General features: G+C 43.9%; 1 protein-coding gene across 1 annotated transcript in view; it reads left to right on the forward strand.

Annotated features, from left to right (window-relative positions):
- The window catches only part of OCA2 (OCA2 melanosomal transmembrane protein), a gene marked incomplete at both ends in the record, with an annotated part of 280,886 nt that overhangs the window by 16,624 nt on the left and 247,262 nt on the right, over positions 1-17,000 (forward strand). Inside the window, 4 exons of the mRNA XM_080915069.1 lie at positions 6,682-6,750; positions 7,229-7,417; positions 9,745-9,802; positions 10,410-10,482. Of these exons, the coding sequence (XP_080771195.1) occupies positions 6,682-6,750; positions 7,229-7,417; positions 9,745-9,802; positions 10,410-10,482 (389 nt within the window). The remainder of the gene's footprint in view (positions 1-6,681; positions 6,751-7,228; positions 7,418-9,744; positions 9,803-10,409; positions 10,483-17,000) is intronic.

The following is a 17,000-nucleotide window of genomic DNA, read 5'->3' on the forward strand; positions in this document are numbered from 1 at the left end:
TTTAATTTGCCTTGAAGAAGACAATGTAACCAGTCTTACTATGCCTTAAATTTCCCATGTAATGCTTTTGCAACCTAAGCTAACTGCATAGCTTCAATGTTAAACTATGTACTCATCCCTGACCAGAGGAAGCATGTATTATAACTATTCGCTGAAGGCGTGCAACAGGTTGAAAGCAACCCTTAACAACAAACATTCCAAGAATGTTGGAAGCAACAGGTGGATATAGCTTTGAAACATCTATCTGAAGTTTTGAGTGCTATTCTGGGTCAGTTGGGGTCAGCAAAGCCCTTCCCTTGTTAACTCTGTTACAGATTTCTGTAGAAAAATATCCTTTATTTCTTTCCTCTACCATATTTTCTGTGGTGCTCAATAAATACAGAGCAAAGCCCTTTATCAGGGACAGGCAGCACAGACAAGCCACAAACTACAAACAGAGGGGGGAGGAGGAGGGGAAGTGAGGGAGGGAGAGAGGAGGGGGGAGAAAAGAAGTAGAGAATTCAAATTTAGGTTCTCTCTTGGTCTGAAGTACTCCAAGAGGGATTCTGTTTTCATTCCTCCTGCTAGTCTCCACCTCACAGATCTCCCCCCTCTCTTCTGCAAGAAGGGGGAGCCCTCCTGAAGATACAAACCCACCCTGGCACATTAAGTCATTCAGGACTAGGTACATCCTCTCCCACTCAGGACACACAAGGCAGCCCAGTTAAGGGGCAGAAGCCACAGGCAGGCAACAAAGTCAGGGACAGCTCCTGTTCCAGTTGTTGGGGATTCACATGAAGAGCAAACCTGTATATCTGCTACATATGTGTGGGGAGGCTTAGATTCAGCCCACGAATGCTTTTTGTTGATGGTTCATTCTCTGGGAACCCCCAAAGGACCAAGTTAGTTGACTTTGTTGGTTTTCTTGTGGAGTTCCTGTCTCTTCTAGATCTATCAATTCTTCTCCCAAGTCTTCCATAAGTCTCTCTGAGCTCCATCTAATGTTTGGCTGTGGGTCTCTGAATCTGTTTTGGTCAACTGCTGGGTGAAGTCTCTCAGAGGACCACTATGCCAGGCTGCTGGCTGTAAGCATAACAGTATCATTAATAGAGTCAGGGATTGGTTCTTGCCCATGGGATGGGTCATAAGTTAGGACAGTCATTGGTTGTTCAGTCTCTCAGTCTCTGCTCCATTCTTTGTCCCTGCACTTCTTGTATTCAGGACGAAGTTTGGGCTAAAGGTTTTGTGGGTGGGTAGGTGCCTCCTTATCCTTTCCCTGGGAGTCTTGCCTGCTGGGCACAGGAGGTAGCCACTTCAGGATCCATATCCCTCATGTTAGGGGTCTCAACTTATGCTTCAAAGTTTTGACTTAGTGTCTGTGGCACTTTAGTGCAAAAAGGCTCCTTTTATCATTTCCTTTCAGCCACAAACTTCCTTGGCTTTAAAAACAATGGTGTTGGGCATGGTTACAAACACCTTTTATTTGGGCAGAGGCAGAGAGAGAGAGAGAGAGAGAGAGAGAGAGAGAGAGAGAGAGAGAGAGAGAGAGAGAGAGAGAGAGAGAGAGAGAGAGAGAGAGGCCGAGTGGATCTCTGTGAGTTTAAAGGAAGCCTGGTCTACACAGCAAGTTCCAGACCATCCTGACCAAGTAGTGAGACTCTCAAACACAACAAAACAAAGACACTGGTAATGCTTTAATTTCTTTCTCGGTTTGAAAGTTAGATTTAGTGGAAATAGAGTGTTAGTTGACAGTGTGTTTTGCTCAGCACTTGACATACATCTGTCTGCTGCCTCTCTTCCGGGAGATGTGATGGGTCACTTCTCTTTTCAAAGGTCCCACATCACAAGTTGTAGCATTTTCTATTTCTAGTGTTAATTAACCTTATTTGCAGGTTTCTTTTTTTTGAGATTTCCATACTTCCACATTTATTTCTTCAATCAAACTTTGGAAATTTTAGCCAGCATATCTTCAAATACTTTTCCCCCTGCTTCTCTCTCTCTCTTTTGAAACTGTTAGTGGATTCAGTTCCACAAATGCCCCATCTCTCTTTTTATTTTTTGTTATTCTCCCATATTTAATACTTTGTTTCAAAGTTTTCTCATTTCTTCCATCTGCTAAGTCAGCTGCTAGGGGTTTCTTGGGAGGCTGCAGAGATGGCTCAGTAGTAAGTGCTCACTGCACAAACAATGACCTGGGTCTGAAACACCCACAGAGCTGGACGCCTGTGGCCTAACCTGGCACTAGAGGGCAGGGTTGGGCAGATCCTATGAGCTCACTGGCTGACAAGGAAGCCTAGCTAAAAGGATGAGTTCCATGTTTGATGAAAAACTTCGTCTCAAAAGGTAAGATGAAGCAGTAACTAAAGATGATGTTTCAATATCATCAATAGCTGGCCATACACTCAGGTGGACTTGTGGGCAAGCAGGCAGGCACACACACACACACACACACAGAGGTACAGACACACAGACACAGTGAAGTTTTCAGGTAATTTATATTTTTGTTTGGTTCTATTTGAAATTTTCAATTTTTTGGTTGATATGTGTACTGTCTGGTTTTGTGTCAACTTGACACAAGCTGGAGTTATCACAGAGAAAGGAGCTTCAGTAGAGAAAATGACTCTATGAGATGCAGCTGTAAGGCATTTTCTCAACTAGTGATCAAGGGGGAAGGGCCCAGCCCATTGTGGGTGGTGCCATCCCTGGGCTGGTAGACCTGGGTTCTATAAGAAAGCAGGTTGAGCAAGCCATGGGAAGCAAGCCAGTAAGTAACATTCCTCCATGGTCTCTGCATCAGCTTCTGCTTCCTGACCTGCTTAGGTTCCAGTCCTGACTTACTTTGGTGACGAACATTGACATGGAAGATGAACAAACCCTTTCCTCCCCAACTTGCTTCTTGGTCGTGATGTATTGTGCAGGAATAGAAACCCTAAGATATTTTGCTAAATTTTATTTATTTTTTATTTCATTGTTGTTCTTATCTTTTTTTTTTTTTTAAAGATATTGAGGGTCTTAAGGATATCAGGCTCACCTGGAAGCTGTATAGATGTGGTTGACCTGGAATTTATGTTTCTCTCTGCCTATACCTCCCCAGTGTTGGGATTATAGAGGAATGTCACACACTTCATTTATACTGGACTGGGGATTGAACCCAGACCTTCACGTCTACAAGATATGCACTTTACCAACCGAGGCATGTATTGTAGATATACATCATGAGGTTCCTTTTTACTGACTGGCTGGGTACATTTGAGTTTGAAGGTCAGTTTGAGATAGGAGTCTCTGACCCTTCCACATGCTTACTAAGTGTGATTTGTGCTTGATCAGATATATGGCATTTAAAATTTTCTGATATGCATGGCTGCTTTTGAATATCTTACTTTCCTAAGGAGAGAATACTCTTTGTAAAGGTTTATGTGGGGTTGGGGGCAGAGGGATAGGCAAGAGAAGGGGATAGTGGGTGGATTAATTAAAAGTAAGATTATATAAAGAAGCCTTATAGAAGTCTACTACTTTGTAAATCAATAAAAGTACTATATATAATAACATATAAAATAATGCATATAATAAATAGTATATAAGGTTTTAATTTGGACAGAAGTACCCGGCACGTGTATGTGATAATGCTGTGGTCAGAAGGCATAGTCAGATTTTCATTATTAAATGAAAATCTCAGTGCTGGTCAGAGGATGCTTCCCTTTGAGTTACTGGCCAGGGTGGCCCTTGGAGGCACACAAAACAGCACAGGCTATTGATATTGTTCTGGGTTCCCCCCCCCCAGAACTGATTGATAGCACTCTGTTGTTGAAGACACCATGTTTTTTGGATGTAGGTCATAGAAAAACCTACCGTGGCCAAACAGGAGACCATTTCCATTCTTGCTGGTTTGCAGTGACAGAAGGTGCTCACCAGAATTGCTGGGGTAGAAAAGACATCCAGACCTTGCATGTTATAATACTGACCTTCCTTGAAAACATTGCCTAGCGTTGCAGTAGAGGCTCATCTATTATAGGAGTAATACACTGCTTTCCAGTTAGAGCTGAGGCCTGCTCCGCAGGAGAGATTGCAGGCCTTGTGCTAAACCCGCTCAAAACTTCATGGCTGGGAGAGCCAAAGGCCCTGAATGGGAGGAGCACCCACTGTTGTGCTGGTAACTGGTCCTGTTGTAAACTGCCCTCCACACCCTTAGATTTGTGTGGCTCTCAACTTTGGTCAAGGAAGCTTCTTTTCGTAGTGGGTAGTGGTCTATGCAGAGGATCATAACTAGCCAAAGTATAAAGTATAAGTAACTGTGTTTAACTGGGGATGAACTATATTAACCTCCTCCCTCCCATCCATGGCTCAGAGAACATCTGCAGAAGACTGGGTAGCATGCGTATAAGAGCAGGTTGGATGGGGAGGACAGCGGTGACAGTTGATTTCTGGACATGGCACGGCTGTTGTACATATCAGCTCAGTGGCTGTGGTCACTCCTGTGTTAGAGCTGTACAGTATCAAGGCAGCCAGCATTTCAGCATGGGTGAGGGGCCCCTGAGGATCCACTCTTGGCTAATTGGTGCTTGATGGTTCCTGAGAGAATGGATGGCCCTACATTCATACAAATAAAGACACCAATCATTGGATGCTGGAGTTGATGAATAACAAAAACCGAAAGCAGATTGTGAAGATAGAAAGGGAGGCCGAAGCTCTCGAGCAGAACTTCTCAACCAGTGCTTGTGGCCCCTTTGGCAAACCTCTATCTCCAAAAATCTTTACATTATGTTTCATAACAGTAGTGCAATTATAGCTATGAAGTAGCAGGGAAGTAACTTTATGGTTGCGAGTCACCGCAAGATGAAGATCTGTATAAAACGGTCACAGTGTCAGGCTGGGAGCCACTGCTATAGAGGAATCTGGAGGGAGGCAGTGTGAATGGATATCCTCAGAATACATTGCACAAATACGTGCCATTTCAAAAATTAAGTAAGATGTGGGTGTCGGCGTGTATGTGTACTTGTATTTGAGTGCTTGTATATATACACATGTGTGTTTCTCTTCACATGACTGAAAAATCAGAAGCACAGAGTGGTTAAATTATTATGAACAAGGTACTTGCAACAGTCATCTTTCCCAGAAGTACTATGTATAAACACTCAGGCTACAGCAGAGAACAGCTTGATTCTAAGTGCCACACTGGGACACTTCTATAAATGCACCAGAAGACCTTCTGAGTCAGTTATGGGACATGGGGGAGTCCATCCATCTAATGGTTCAAGCCAGTTTGAACTGTGAAGGCATGCTGACTATTAAATATTTCAGGCATATTTCTTTTCATACTTTCCCTCATTGTAAAATGTTGGTTTACTCTTATGTGTACTGGTATTTTGTCAGCATAAATGTCTGTGAACCACAGACATCTCTTATACCCTCCAAGGTCAGAAGAGGACAGTGGGTTTCCTAAGACTGGAGTTGCAGGTGGTTATGAACTGTCAAGTAGGTTTTGGGAAGGTAACCTGGGTTCTCTGGAAGAACATTCATTGTTCTTGGCCACTGAGCCATCTTTCCTTCCCTTTTTGGCGTGCCTAAGCCAAGATCTCTATCCAGTATTTCTATCCTGACATGTTCCCTTGTTTTTAACAGCTCCTTTGAACAGGGTTCTTGGGCACCTCTGTTCTCTATCGGAAATGGTGCAGAGCGTTCTCAGAAGTCACACCCTTGTTCTAGGTAGACCCGTTTCTGATTATTGAGATATGGTAGTTGTTGTTAGACACAGAGGAGAGCCTGGTTTTCATTTATCAACAAGATGAGAGAGAAGGCTTCGTTCTCTATGTCTCAGGCAAACACATGAGAGAAAGCAAAGAATTGTTTTTCTGAAGTTCCTTCCTTGTTGTCATTTGCTCATTTGTCATCTGAGAGAATTACTGTCATTTCTCTGGGTAAATGGTTCATGATGATCATCGCACCTCTGTATGACAAGGGCTCTGCAGGAGAGGTAATACACGGATGTTTATATGACAAGGGCTCTGCAGGAGAGTTAATACATGGATGTGTATGGCAATTAAGTAGGAGAATGGCTTCTTTAACCTCAGATGAAAATTCCTTCCACCTTATGTGTACACACTGTGACATTTTGCAGTGTCTGCTTTGAGTGATGCCTTCCCTCCACCGGACAGGGGACATAGCAAGAGGGCATCCTATCCAGGGCAGACTTTTGTTCTGTTTCAACTGTGACTAATACCCCCTGTTCCCTGACAGCACTCTGACCCGTTTGCCCTGGCTTCTGATGCCTGTTCTTCTGATGGGAACCACACAGACATGTCTCAAGACATGTCTCCTGACCTCCGGAGAAGAAACTTCCTACAGATAGAAAGACCCATCAGACCTTAATGGTTTTATTGATGGGAAGGGCTGTATTGGAATACTAAGATGGCCACTGGGTCATCTGCTAAAGTAAGCCCCAGAGTTTCGGCCCGTAACAGAAGGCCTTTCATCTGGGAACTGCTTCGTACTTTTGGTCTGCTTCAAGCTGGAAAGGAGAGAGAGCACTCTAGCTGTCTCTCCTAAGTTCCAGGTTTTACTGCTTGGAGACAACTCTGGCCGTTCAGATCTCCATTATGTCTGAGCCAAGCGGTCCATTCCTGCGAGCATCAATCAGTCCGACACCTTGGTGATTCTGGCTCCTTCCCTCTTCCCCAGGACTCGTTCTCCATTGTCTCAGTTCAGCTCCAGCTTAAAAGACCTTTCTTTTAAGGAAGACACTCCTCTGCTCTGGAATTCCTCACAAAAGAAAAGGTCAGTTTTTTTTTTTCCTCCCGTTTTAATTAAATCAATGACTTCCTGGAAAATATCTGTGGTACTGAGTATTGTTTGCTTCACAAATGATGGCGAAGTCTTCCTGAGATAAGAAAAATTTATTTGGCATGTTTGATCTCTGCCAGATTCTTGAGAGTCTATTACAGTAGATATTTATAATTTGGGATTGTATACTGTGACTTGTGAATACATTTTAGGCAGTACCCTGGAATGATGACCTCACAAATGTGTGCACCCACGCATGTATACAATTCTGACAGGCTATCTCATTGGCCCAGAGACTTAACCCTTATTCATCAGAATATAACTTAATTCTCTTACTCCTCTCTGAGAAATAGATTTATTATTATTATTTTAGTTATTTTGCTTGAATTTCTTGATCAACTATTAAGAGCACATTGTCAATGTGCAGTTCACCACAAAGCAGCAATGTTTACTATTTTTTTTTCCTTTCCAGGTCTCAGTTCATGCCTGTTCATCACCCAGAATTCATAGCTACTGAAGATTCTTGGGAAAATGACCTTAGTGCCTGGGAGCAAAAATGCATGCTGGGTAAAGAGGTTGCAGATTTGTCTGCATTGGCCTCCTCAGAGAAAGGGGATCTTGCAGGCAGTGTCCACCTTAGAGCACAGGCCTCCAAGCTTGGGTAGGTGGATGTGAAAAGACAGCTCTGGCAGTAGCTGCATGTAGCTTTCTCTTTGCTTGCCCATACTTCACCCTTTCAAAAGCCTAAGGTTTAAAGGAGGACGAACTTATCCTGTTTAGCCAGTATACATTAGTTTTTCTTTCCAGTATTATCTATTCTTTCACTAGGCTATAGGAGACACATAGGCCAGCCCTGGAAAATCAGCAGGGTACTAACCAAGTCACAAGGAAGACTGATGAAAAACCCATGTGAGCTATACTTTCTATTCATCCCTTCCTGCTTATGAGGCTGGCCAGCATCTTCTTGACAATTAGAATAATTGGTTTTAGGGATCCCTGTGGTGATTTCAAATGTACTGTCTTTTAGAATTCAGTGTCCTCCTGTGTGGTTAAAAAGTGGGAGCCTTAGGCTTCTAGGGCATGGTTGGAGGGATGTGTGTGGGAGGGATAAGAGGATTTTCTGGCCTCTGGAGCTGCCCACAAAGTGTCCTTATTTTACATAGTTTATCTGCTGCACTTTCTTCTTCACATATACTTATTTGGAGGAAGTGCTCCTTAGGTCAGCATGTTTGAAAAGCCATCTCCAAGGAAAGACCAAGGCTTGGGAGCTGAAGCCAGTAGACCCCACTTAAGACTTGAAGCAGTTGGGTGACAATGACAGGGCTGTCATTGTCAGTTACCTCCTGTGACATGACATCACTTCGCCCCATTGCCTTCTGTGGGCTTATTCAGAGATCATGTGTACAACTGAGATGCAAAGAAACTGTCCAGTGTTGGTGATGTTGTGTCACTGTGTGTGCTGATTGGCCTTTTCAGAAGATACTGGACAGGTGGGCAGACTCAGTTTTAGATCTCAAGTATATTTAACTGTGCTCACAGAGGTCCAATGCCAAGTCATTACCAAGTCACCCGATTGGTCTCTGAACACTTGTGGCAGCTATGGGGATCAATAGTATCTGGGATCCTTTCATCCTGACCATGGGTTGTCCCTTTCTAACCTGTTTCCTAACCATCGGCAGCTATTTTAACATGACCAGTCTCAGCTCTTCTCTTAGGCATCTTAGGTATCTTGGGCTCCCATGTCTGTTCTGAAATTTTGAAAATCATGAAATTATGTTTGGAGATTGGCTACAGGGTCATTGGAGGAGAGGGTTGAACCCAGTCATTAACTGTATATATAACTCTGTATAACAGAGCAGGTGAATGCAATAGGCTCGCACTTGGGGACAAACAATCAGGAGATAGGAGAGTGGAGAACGGCTTCTTACTTGGTAACAAACAAGGAAGACACTGGGCGATTCTCAAAGCAGAGTCTCAAGTAAACACAACAAGGAGGCTTCATTAAGGGAACAGTAGCACTTTCACCCTGTAAGACTCATTTTACAACTGTCTCTGGGCTGGAGGTTCTTCAGCATGGCAGGCACTTTGTTGAAGGGAGCCCATCAGAGATGGCCACTTAGACATAGTGTAGCTAAGTGTGAGTCTTTATTCTAGCCAGTTGGGATCAAGCAAGGACTTAGGAACCCACATACAGCCCTGAGTGTCTAAAACACGAGGTGTTTGAAGGCAGAAACCAAGTCCTGGTATCTTGCTTAGCAGCTTCAGCATAGAGGGAGGGACTTGGAGTAAGCAAGCTATTTGAAAGAAGCTATGATAACCTGTATCTTCAGAGTTCTGCACCCCCAGGCTAAGATAAGTGAGCTAGGATGTCCTGACCCTGTCCTAGAGTAGCTCTGAGCAATTTTCCACGGGATTCTCCATCAAGGGGGTCAGATCCTAGTTAAATGTGAAATGACCTCAGCAAGAATATAAGATGGAGGAACCTCTGATGGTCATGTCCCTTCACAACTTCAGGGTCCCGCTTCCTTAACATTACCTGCTCAAACACCAGTGTTCAAGGAACTCCTCTGGGCAGAGACTGTAATAAAAATGGGTTTTAAGTTTGTTTCTTGCTCACCTAACATTGCCATCGTGAGAGTGTCTGCTTTCTTATAGGTTTCCCTGAGAGGCAGATCTGTAATAAAACGCAACTTTAGAGGCATGTTTAGTCCTCCAAATGGGCAGCGGCTTTCTGCACACGTACACGACTACCCAGAAAGTACTGTGAGGCCACTAGCAACAAGTCTAAGTGTGAAAGGATCCCTTGTGAAATTCAGTCTAAGAGCACACAAAATGAACGTTTACCAATTTCAAAGTTTTCAGAATGCCTTTCTAACACAGAAGGAACTGATCAACATAATCAGCAGTCCCGTCATGGTCTTGCATCCTGCACATCCCAGACAGAGGTTGGTGCTCCATGTGCCTCAGGACCTCCCTTTGTTCTTGCAGGTGCTGTGTGCGGTGGATGAAGATCACAGGCTTGTTCGTTTTCGTGGCGCTGTGCTCCGTGAGTACCAACATCACCCAGAACTGCTATTGGAGCAGTGTGGGTCCTGGTGGCCTTCCTGGGTGAACACAGCTCTGTGTGCTTCTGGACTGATGGTGTAGGGGCCTTAAGTCTGGAACCTCGAGCTATCACTGATTCTCTGACTTTATGGCTTCTTTGAAGGAGATGCTGAGTGTGCGTGGATCTGGCAGGCTGATGGGTGCTGACCAGCACTGGTTGGGCTTCTGTGTGTAGGCAGGAGTCTGTGTATATCTCTGTAACACGTAGTCTGCAAAAATGACACATGTCATTACTTCTGCCTGAATGAGTACAGTCAGCTCCTACCATCTAAAATAGAAATCTAATTTGTGGCTAGGTATTTAGGAGCTGTTGAAACATACTTTGGAAGCGCAAATCCTTAAAACTGGAAAACATCAACAATCAAGGCACACAGTAGCTACAGCAGGTCGATGAATAAAAATATTTTTACATCCTAATGCTGTTAGGGCAAGCTGGTGAAATGTGGATGCATAAACCACACCTCTATTTTTATCAGTAGTCAAAATTTATATGAATTCTATGGTATTCATATGATAAATATGTAATTAAATATTTTTAATGGTTTCAGATTTTATTCAGCCTGTATCCGGATCAAGGAAAGTTCTGGCAGCTGTTGGCCGTGTCACCACTCGAAAACTACTGTATCCAAAGTATGGATAGGGTAGCAGTTACGGCTGGCTGAAATTTGCAGGGCAAAGCCATTCAGAAGTGATTACACTTGTTAAAGAGACCTGAACACAGCCAGTCAGAATCAGTATTCCTTCTACCTGTGCTGTTTCTTCAGGATGCACCTGATGGGCAGGAGGTCCAGGATTCTCAAAAGTTCTAGTGTTATACTATCTGTGCCTGGCTCTCTTTTCTTCTAGTACTTTAATACAGATATTTCCTATCCACATGTTTTTGAGTTCTGGTTCTTGCCTCTGACCTATCTTCTGTTTAGCTGCTGTTTCATGCATTCATTTTCTCTCACCTTGGACTCTCCTGTTGAAAACCATCATACAGGATAGTTGGATACTGAATCCCATTGTATTTCTAAGGGTAGAGACAGATTACTTCTTCACTTCTGGACTACTTGGAGGGTTGATGTAAACCTAGTCATAAATCAGCTGGTGTAGGGAGTGTTGGAAGCCTGGAGTGAATGCCTATTGTCTGACTTAAGTATAGGCCATGCCAAGAACTCTAATGCCTTGCATCATGGGAACAGATGCAAGTATGTGCAAAACCAACAACTGCGGCTTCATCCTTGCACATGTCTGCAGTCTGAGACTGCTCCCTTGCATGCATCTCCTACTGAGACTAGCTAACCTCACCCCTTTGTGCCTCATGCAATAAGTGTGCTGAGTTTCTGAGTTGTATAGTTGGTGTCCTCTGTTAAAGAGAGCACAGCCCATCTGATACCAAGGTTTCTGTATGTGTGTCTGTCCTTTCTTCATTCCCGATTTGCTCCAGTCATTTCCAGGACTGTGCCATGGAGACCATGGGGTGTGAAGCCTCGTAATAGGGGCTTCTAACTATTGGGAACCCTTCATAATTAATCAAGTCCACATTCCTGAGAGTGGTTGCAAATAAAGGTAAAGAGAGAAAGATAAGAGGGGGGCAGAGTTCCAAGGGCTGGGTATAAAACTTGGGATAAGTGGAATCTAGAGACAGGTAGTTATATATTGGTGCTTTGGGGGAGATTTTGAGAAACTGTGGAAGTCAGATACAATATTGTATCATCATCAGGTTTTAGGTTATGTTCAGGAGATGCACCCTTAGTTTCCTGAGAAATGGACAGTAGGTCCTCATGCTTGGGAGGATGGGATGTCTGAGGGACCACCAGCCTACTCTCATTTTCACTTTTAGTTTATGGAGTCGGATGCATGATTCCATAGATCAGCAGCTCTTCTCTCACAGGAGGGAAAGCTCTTTAGAATTTATTTCTGGGGAGTCCAGCCTCACAGGCTTTGCTGCTATTGCTATGAAGGGGCTGTCAATAAATACATTATCCTTAGTAAACTCACCAACAAGTTAACATAGCCATCATAAAGGTACTGAGCATTGCCCAATAAGTGAGAAAAACCTTGTTACTAAGATTCACCAGGGCCTAACAGAATTGGTGCCCACACTCATTGCAGGGGTGGGCTCTTTACATCTTTTATTTATTTATTTTTTTGTGTGCCAACGGTATGTACTTTTTGTTACAGAGGCTTTGTGGTATAGTTTGAGTTTACGTTTTGCAGTATCTTCAGCATTGCTCTTTCCACTTAGTGGGATTTTAGTCATTCAGGATCTTTGTATTTTATATGAAATATGAGTTTTAAAAACTAGTTCTATGAAGAGTGTCATTAGGTTTTGATGGGGATTGCACGAATCTGCTTTTCGTAATACAGTAATTTTTTTCACATTAATTTCACTATTTCATGAGCACCTGTGGTGTTTCCATCTCCTAGGATTACCTTTAATTATTTTTTTTAACACCTTAAAGTTTTCATGGCAAGGTACTTTACCGCCTTAGTTTGACTTATTCCCAGGCACTTAAAGATGTTATTCTAAATGAAGCTTTTAAAATTCTCTGGACATTCTCTCTCTCTCTCTCTCTCTCTCTCTCTCTCTCTCTCTCTCTCTCTCTCTCTCTTTCTCTCTCTCTTATTTATTTATTTTTTTAAAGAAAGGACCTAATGCACTTAAAGAGCTAAATTCCAATACATGTTATATAAACACTTTAGAATATTTGGTCATTTTTCATTTGTCATTGGTACAGCTTATTTTTCAAGTCCTTGTGAAGGTGTCTTTCAGGTTTTGTGAGGTTCACTACAGGGCTGCTCTGCCATCTGATGAAGCCTTTATTAGCTTCCTTGTATTTTCTTCATTATGGGAAGGGGTGGCTGAGTTTCAGATGGAGAAGCATTTACCTGTGAGAACACAGCAGAGCTAGGGTTTTGGTCCCACTTCCTGGTGGGGGTGGGGGGAAGAACCAAAACTTTCCCCTGCTATTTTCTGCCTCCCTCAGGTTTTCTTTCTCAAAGCACCAGCCTCATCTTCATTCCCAAGACTTGGATGCTGTGCTCCCTTCACTGGGTGACTTCCCTGCAGACCTGCATAGTTGCTAGGTCCTGTCTTCGGTGAGGCTTTCGGAGGGAGGAGGGGAGGCATCAGAAGGCAGCTGATGGTACTTGGTGCTGTGCTGGGACATCTTGTGAGCAGCAACAGTAAAACCCTGGTCACTTCGGCATCTTGCATAATCATACCAGTTTAGGAGGAGAACAGACACCAACAGGTAAGTCTTCTTACCCTCCCACCATGATGCGACACAGAGCTCTTCGCAGACAGCCCCATGTGCTAGTCTCTACCAAGGGGCCCATAGCCTGTCTTGCTCATGATTTTTTGTCAACACAGATGACAAGGAGTTCTATTTATTTTTTTAAAATATTTATTTATTTATTGGATGAGTACACTGTAGCTGTCTTCAGACACACCAGAAGAGGGCATCAGATTCCATTATAGGTAGTGGTGAGCTGCCATGTGGTTGCTGGAATTTGAACTCAGGACCTTTGGAAGAGTAGTCGGTAAGTCATCTCTTCAGCCTTGGGAGTTCAATTTCTTATTTCCTGGATTCTTACACATTTGGATAAAGGAAGAGAGAAGGAGAAGGGAGAGATTAGGGCAGGTGCTGGAGGGTTTAGGACAGGTGTCAGTGGGAAGCTTATTCTTGCTTTCTGGGGGCTCCTTAGAACAAATCCAGAGTCACCACAGATTTCCCATAGCTCCTGTCTGCAGACTCTAGGCTCTAAATGCACAGTGAGGGTTTTCAGAAGCTGCTGGCCTGTTGCCTCTTGGGCCTTCACTGAGTGAGCAGGTGGGTGCCAACTTGGTGTGCTGCAGAGGATGTACTCAGACTTTCTAGAGTGTAGTTCTGCTAGAATCTGAGGAAGGGGCTTTAATAGCAGGTTAATTACTCCCAGCAAGAAATCACTCCAAGCACCCAGCGATAAAGGAAAAAGAAATCTCTTTAGTGAGTGGTTGACTATAGCCTCTAGCCCAAGGATCCTTCACCCTGAACACAAACCTTCCGCAGCATACACAGGTTTGAGCTGTCACTTTGTACTCTTACATACACTTTCATGTGTAAACTGCCTTTAGGTCCCTGTCTGCAAGTTACACTTAAATCAATTAAATTTTTTTTTTAAACAGGAACAAAAACTATAAGTTCTAGTCAATTTGGACAAATGGGGGATTTACAGAGCAGAGAGATGGTTGGGTCAGTTGTTAGCCAGGGTCATTCAGCCTGCCTGGAGAATTATGTTCTACCTGATAAGGGATCCAAAGCTCACAAAGCTCAATAAATAGCTGTTAACCAGGGTCATCTCTGAACTGACAGAGAGCATGCTGGCTGACACTGGTTTGTCACTTTTAATTACCTCCCCCCCTTTAGGTCTAGGATGTTGGTGAGGCATGGCCATGATCTTGGGACCTTAGCACTTGGGAGGCTAAGATAGGAGGATTATAATTTTAAGATAAAAATCTGTGGCACACTGAGACCCTGTCTGAGAACACCAAAACAAAGAAAGAGGGTGGAATGGGCTTCTGACCTTTGAGGGCAGTTCTTGGAGAATTAGGAGAATTAAGCGGCACCTGGCTGTTCTCTTTTCTTGACCTGGGTGGAGCTGAGGCCAGAGACACGGGAGATGTGCTGGGACTTGGATGAAGAGCCACTGGCCCTCAGTTGGGGAAGAGCAAGGCTGGAACTTCCTTGTGAACATCTGCATCTTCTTGTAGCAGCCGGGCTGTGTCAGCCCAGTAATTGCAGGGCTTATTTTGGAACCTGTCATTGCCAGCACCTGAAGTTCTTTGTCCCTAAATTGTTCACTCTGCCTGTTATGGGGAGGATGGCAAGACTCCAGGCCATTACGTAAAGGCGCAGAGGCCAGTGACCCTTTACCTACAGGTTACTAGGTTTGACATACTCTTTTCCTCCCTCCACTCCCTTTCCCTTCTTTCTCAAGACCTCACCCTTTCTTTTTTATCTTCTCTCTTCCCGAGCTCTCTTCCAGCCCTCTTCACACCTTGAGCTGCAGTGAGAACAAACAGTGAATGTCGAGGGAACTGTATAGGGAATGAAAGCAATTTTCTCCATTGCCCGTTTAGCTCCAAATAGGACCCCATACATTAGACTAACACAACCCAGATAGAACAACTATATACATACACAAATATATACACTCACACACATACATGTATATGTATGTATGCATATAGCTATATATGTATGTGTACAACAAGAATTATCTTAAGGATTGGCTCACGTAATTGTGAACGCTGAGAAGTCCACTTGGAAGTAGAAGTGGAATTCTAAAGGCCTGAGTGTTTGGGGTCTGATGGTGTGTGTGTGGTCTGGTCTGAGACTGAAGGCCTGAGCCTACAGCAGGAGATGGTCTGTGAGGGAATGAGCTGACCGAATCCTCCCTTGGGGAGCGTTTTCATCTGGGTTCAGTGGCTTGGATGACACTTGCTATGCTGAGGAGAGCACTCAGCTTGCTCAAATGTTATTTTTTTCCCCAGAAACACCCTCACGTGTATACATTGTAACTGTAATTAAGCAAATACCTGGAAATCTTGTAACCCAGGCAAATTTGACCCTCAAAGTAACTATTACAATAGAAGAAAGAATCCTTAGGTGCTATCAGGAGGAGGACAGCTTGCAGGCTGAGGACAAGACTAAAAGGAAGGCCTAGTCCAAAAAGAGGGTCAAAGCTTCACTAAGCAGGGAACCTGGACCTGCTAATACTGAGCCTAATGTGTGATGGCTCCATAGCAAAGGGAAAGATAAGTCTTTGGCACCTAGTGTAGGTATCAGTAAAGACCTCTCCGAGACTGTCCCCTGCCCTGCAGCCAAACATTGTCTGTTCTTCCAAAGTATCTTCTCACATCATCCTCCCCATACAAGTCTGGATCTTGGCACTGGGACAGCCAGCATCCGAGTGGAGGAGGACCATCCCTGTCCTCAGGGGACCAATGAGAGATGAGGAGGTACAGGCCAACAGGACCTCTGAGGGTTATTTTTGGAACTCTAAGGGGATGCTGAGTTAGGTCCTGAATGACAGGTAAAGCACAAAGTTAGGCAAGTGAGCAAGGCAGAAGGAATGCGGTTGATGGATGAGAAAACAGAGGCATCTTTTCATGCTCTTGTTTGTCTAGATCCAGGAACTCCAAGGATGGTTCCATGAACAAATGTTTATCTGGTAACCATGTACTGGTTAGGGATATCTGTTGATCTGATAATCCATTGTTGTCCAGCAAAGTTAGAGAAAGAAAGAAAGAAGAGAAGAGAAAAGAAAAAAAATAAAGAGTAAGCTATCCCTTTGCTTCAAGGGCTACATATGTTAGGGAGAAGAATTTAAGAAAAGTTTCAACCACTGTGAATAAGCGTGCACAGCAGACCACGGGACAGAGTGGTAGAACTCGGGTAGAAACCCAGGCCCTTGGATGTGTTTCAGAGAGGGCCAAGTGCACAGTGAAGTTCTACAGAAGAGGGCTCACTGAAGACGGGTGCTCCTGTGCAGAGCGCGACATGGACAGCACTAGGATCGCACAATGGCTGGAAGCCTCGGATTAGAGAATTGTAGGGATAGGGCTCTTGTGGGCCCTGCCTCTCCTTCAGCATGCTCTCACTACAATGGAAGCACCTGGTCTTTCCCACCCTGAAGGACTAGATTTTATCAAACTGATAGCCAGAACAAAATTTTCGGCTTTCCAGTTTGTCCTTGTCAAGTATTTGTTCATAGGTAGAAGAATAATGACTACACTGGAGTTGACATTATGAGGGCTTTGTTTTACTCCGCCGTTGATAAATACCGGAGTGAGGCGCCTCTTGCAATTTTAAGATTGACCTCTAGGTGGCACCATTCAACTTTCTGCTGTTTTCATGGCTGTTACAATCGTTTTCCTGCTAATTTATTTCTCCCAAGTTTACTTCAGGGAAGGACCAGGACACGAAAAGTTTCAGGTTGGCAAAGCAACAGGGTCTCTCAGACTTTTTTCTTTGTAAATTCTGTTCCATGTGTGACCTTCATTTTCCATTTGTCACTTCTTACACCCACGCATCAAGCCGGGCAGAGCTGCCGTAACACACACAGATCACGAGGCTTACCAAACATTTCCTTTACTGAGGTTCTTTGTA

This window comes from Micromys minutus, assembly GCF_963924665.1.
Source record: "Micromys minutus genome assembly, chromosome: 3".
Classification (NCBI taxonomy): domain Eukaryota; kingdom Metazoa; phylum Chordata; class Mammalia; order Rodentia; family Muridae; genus Micromys; species Micromys minutus.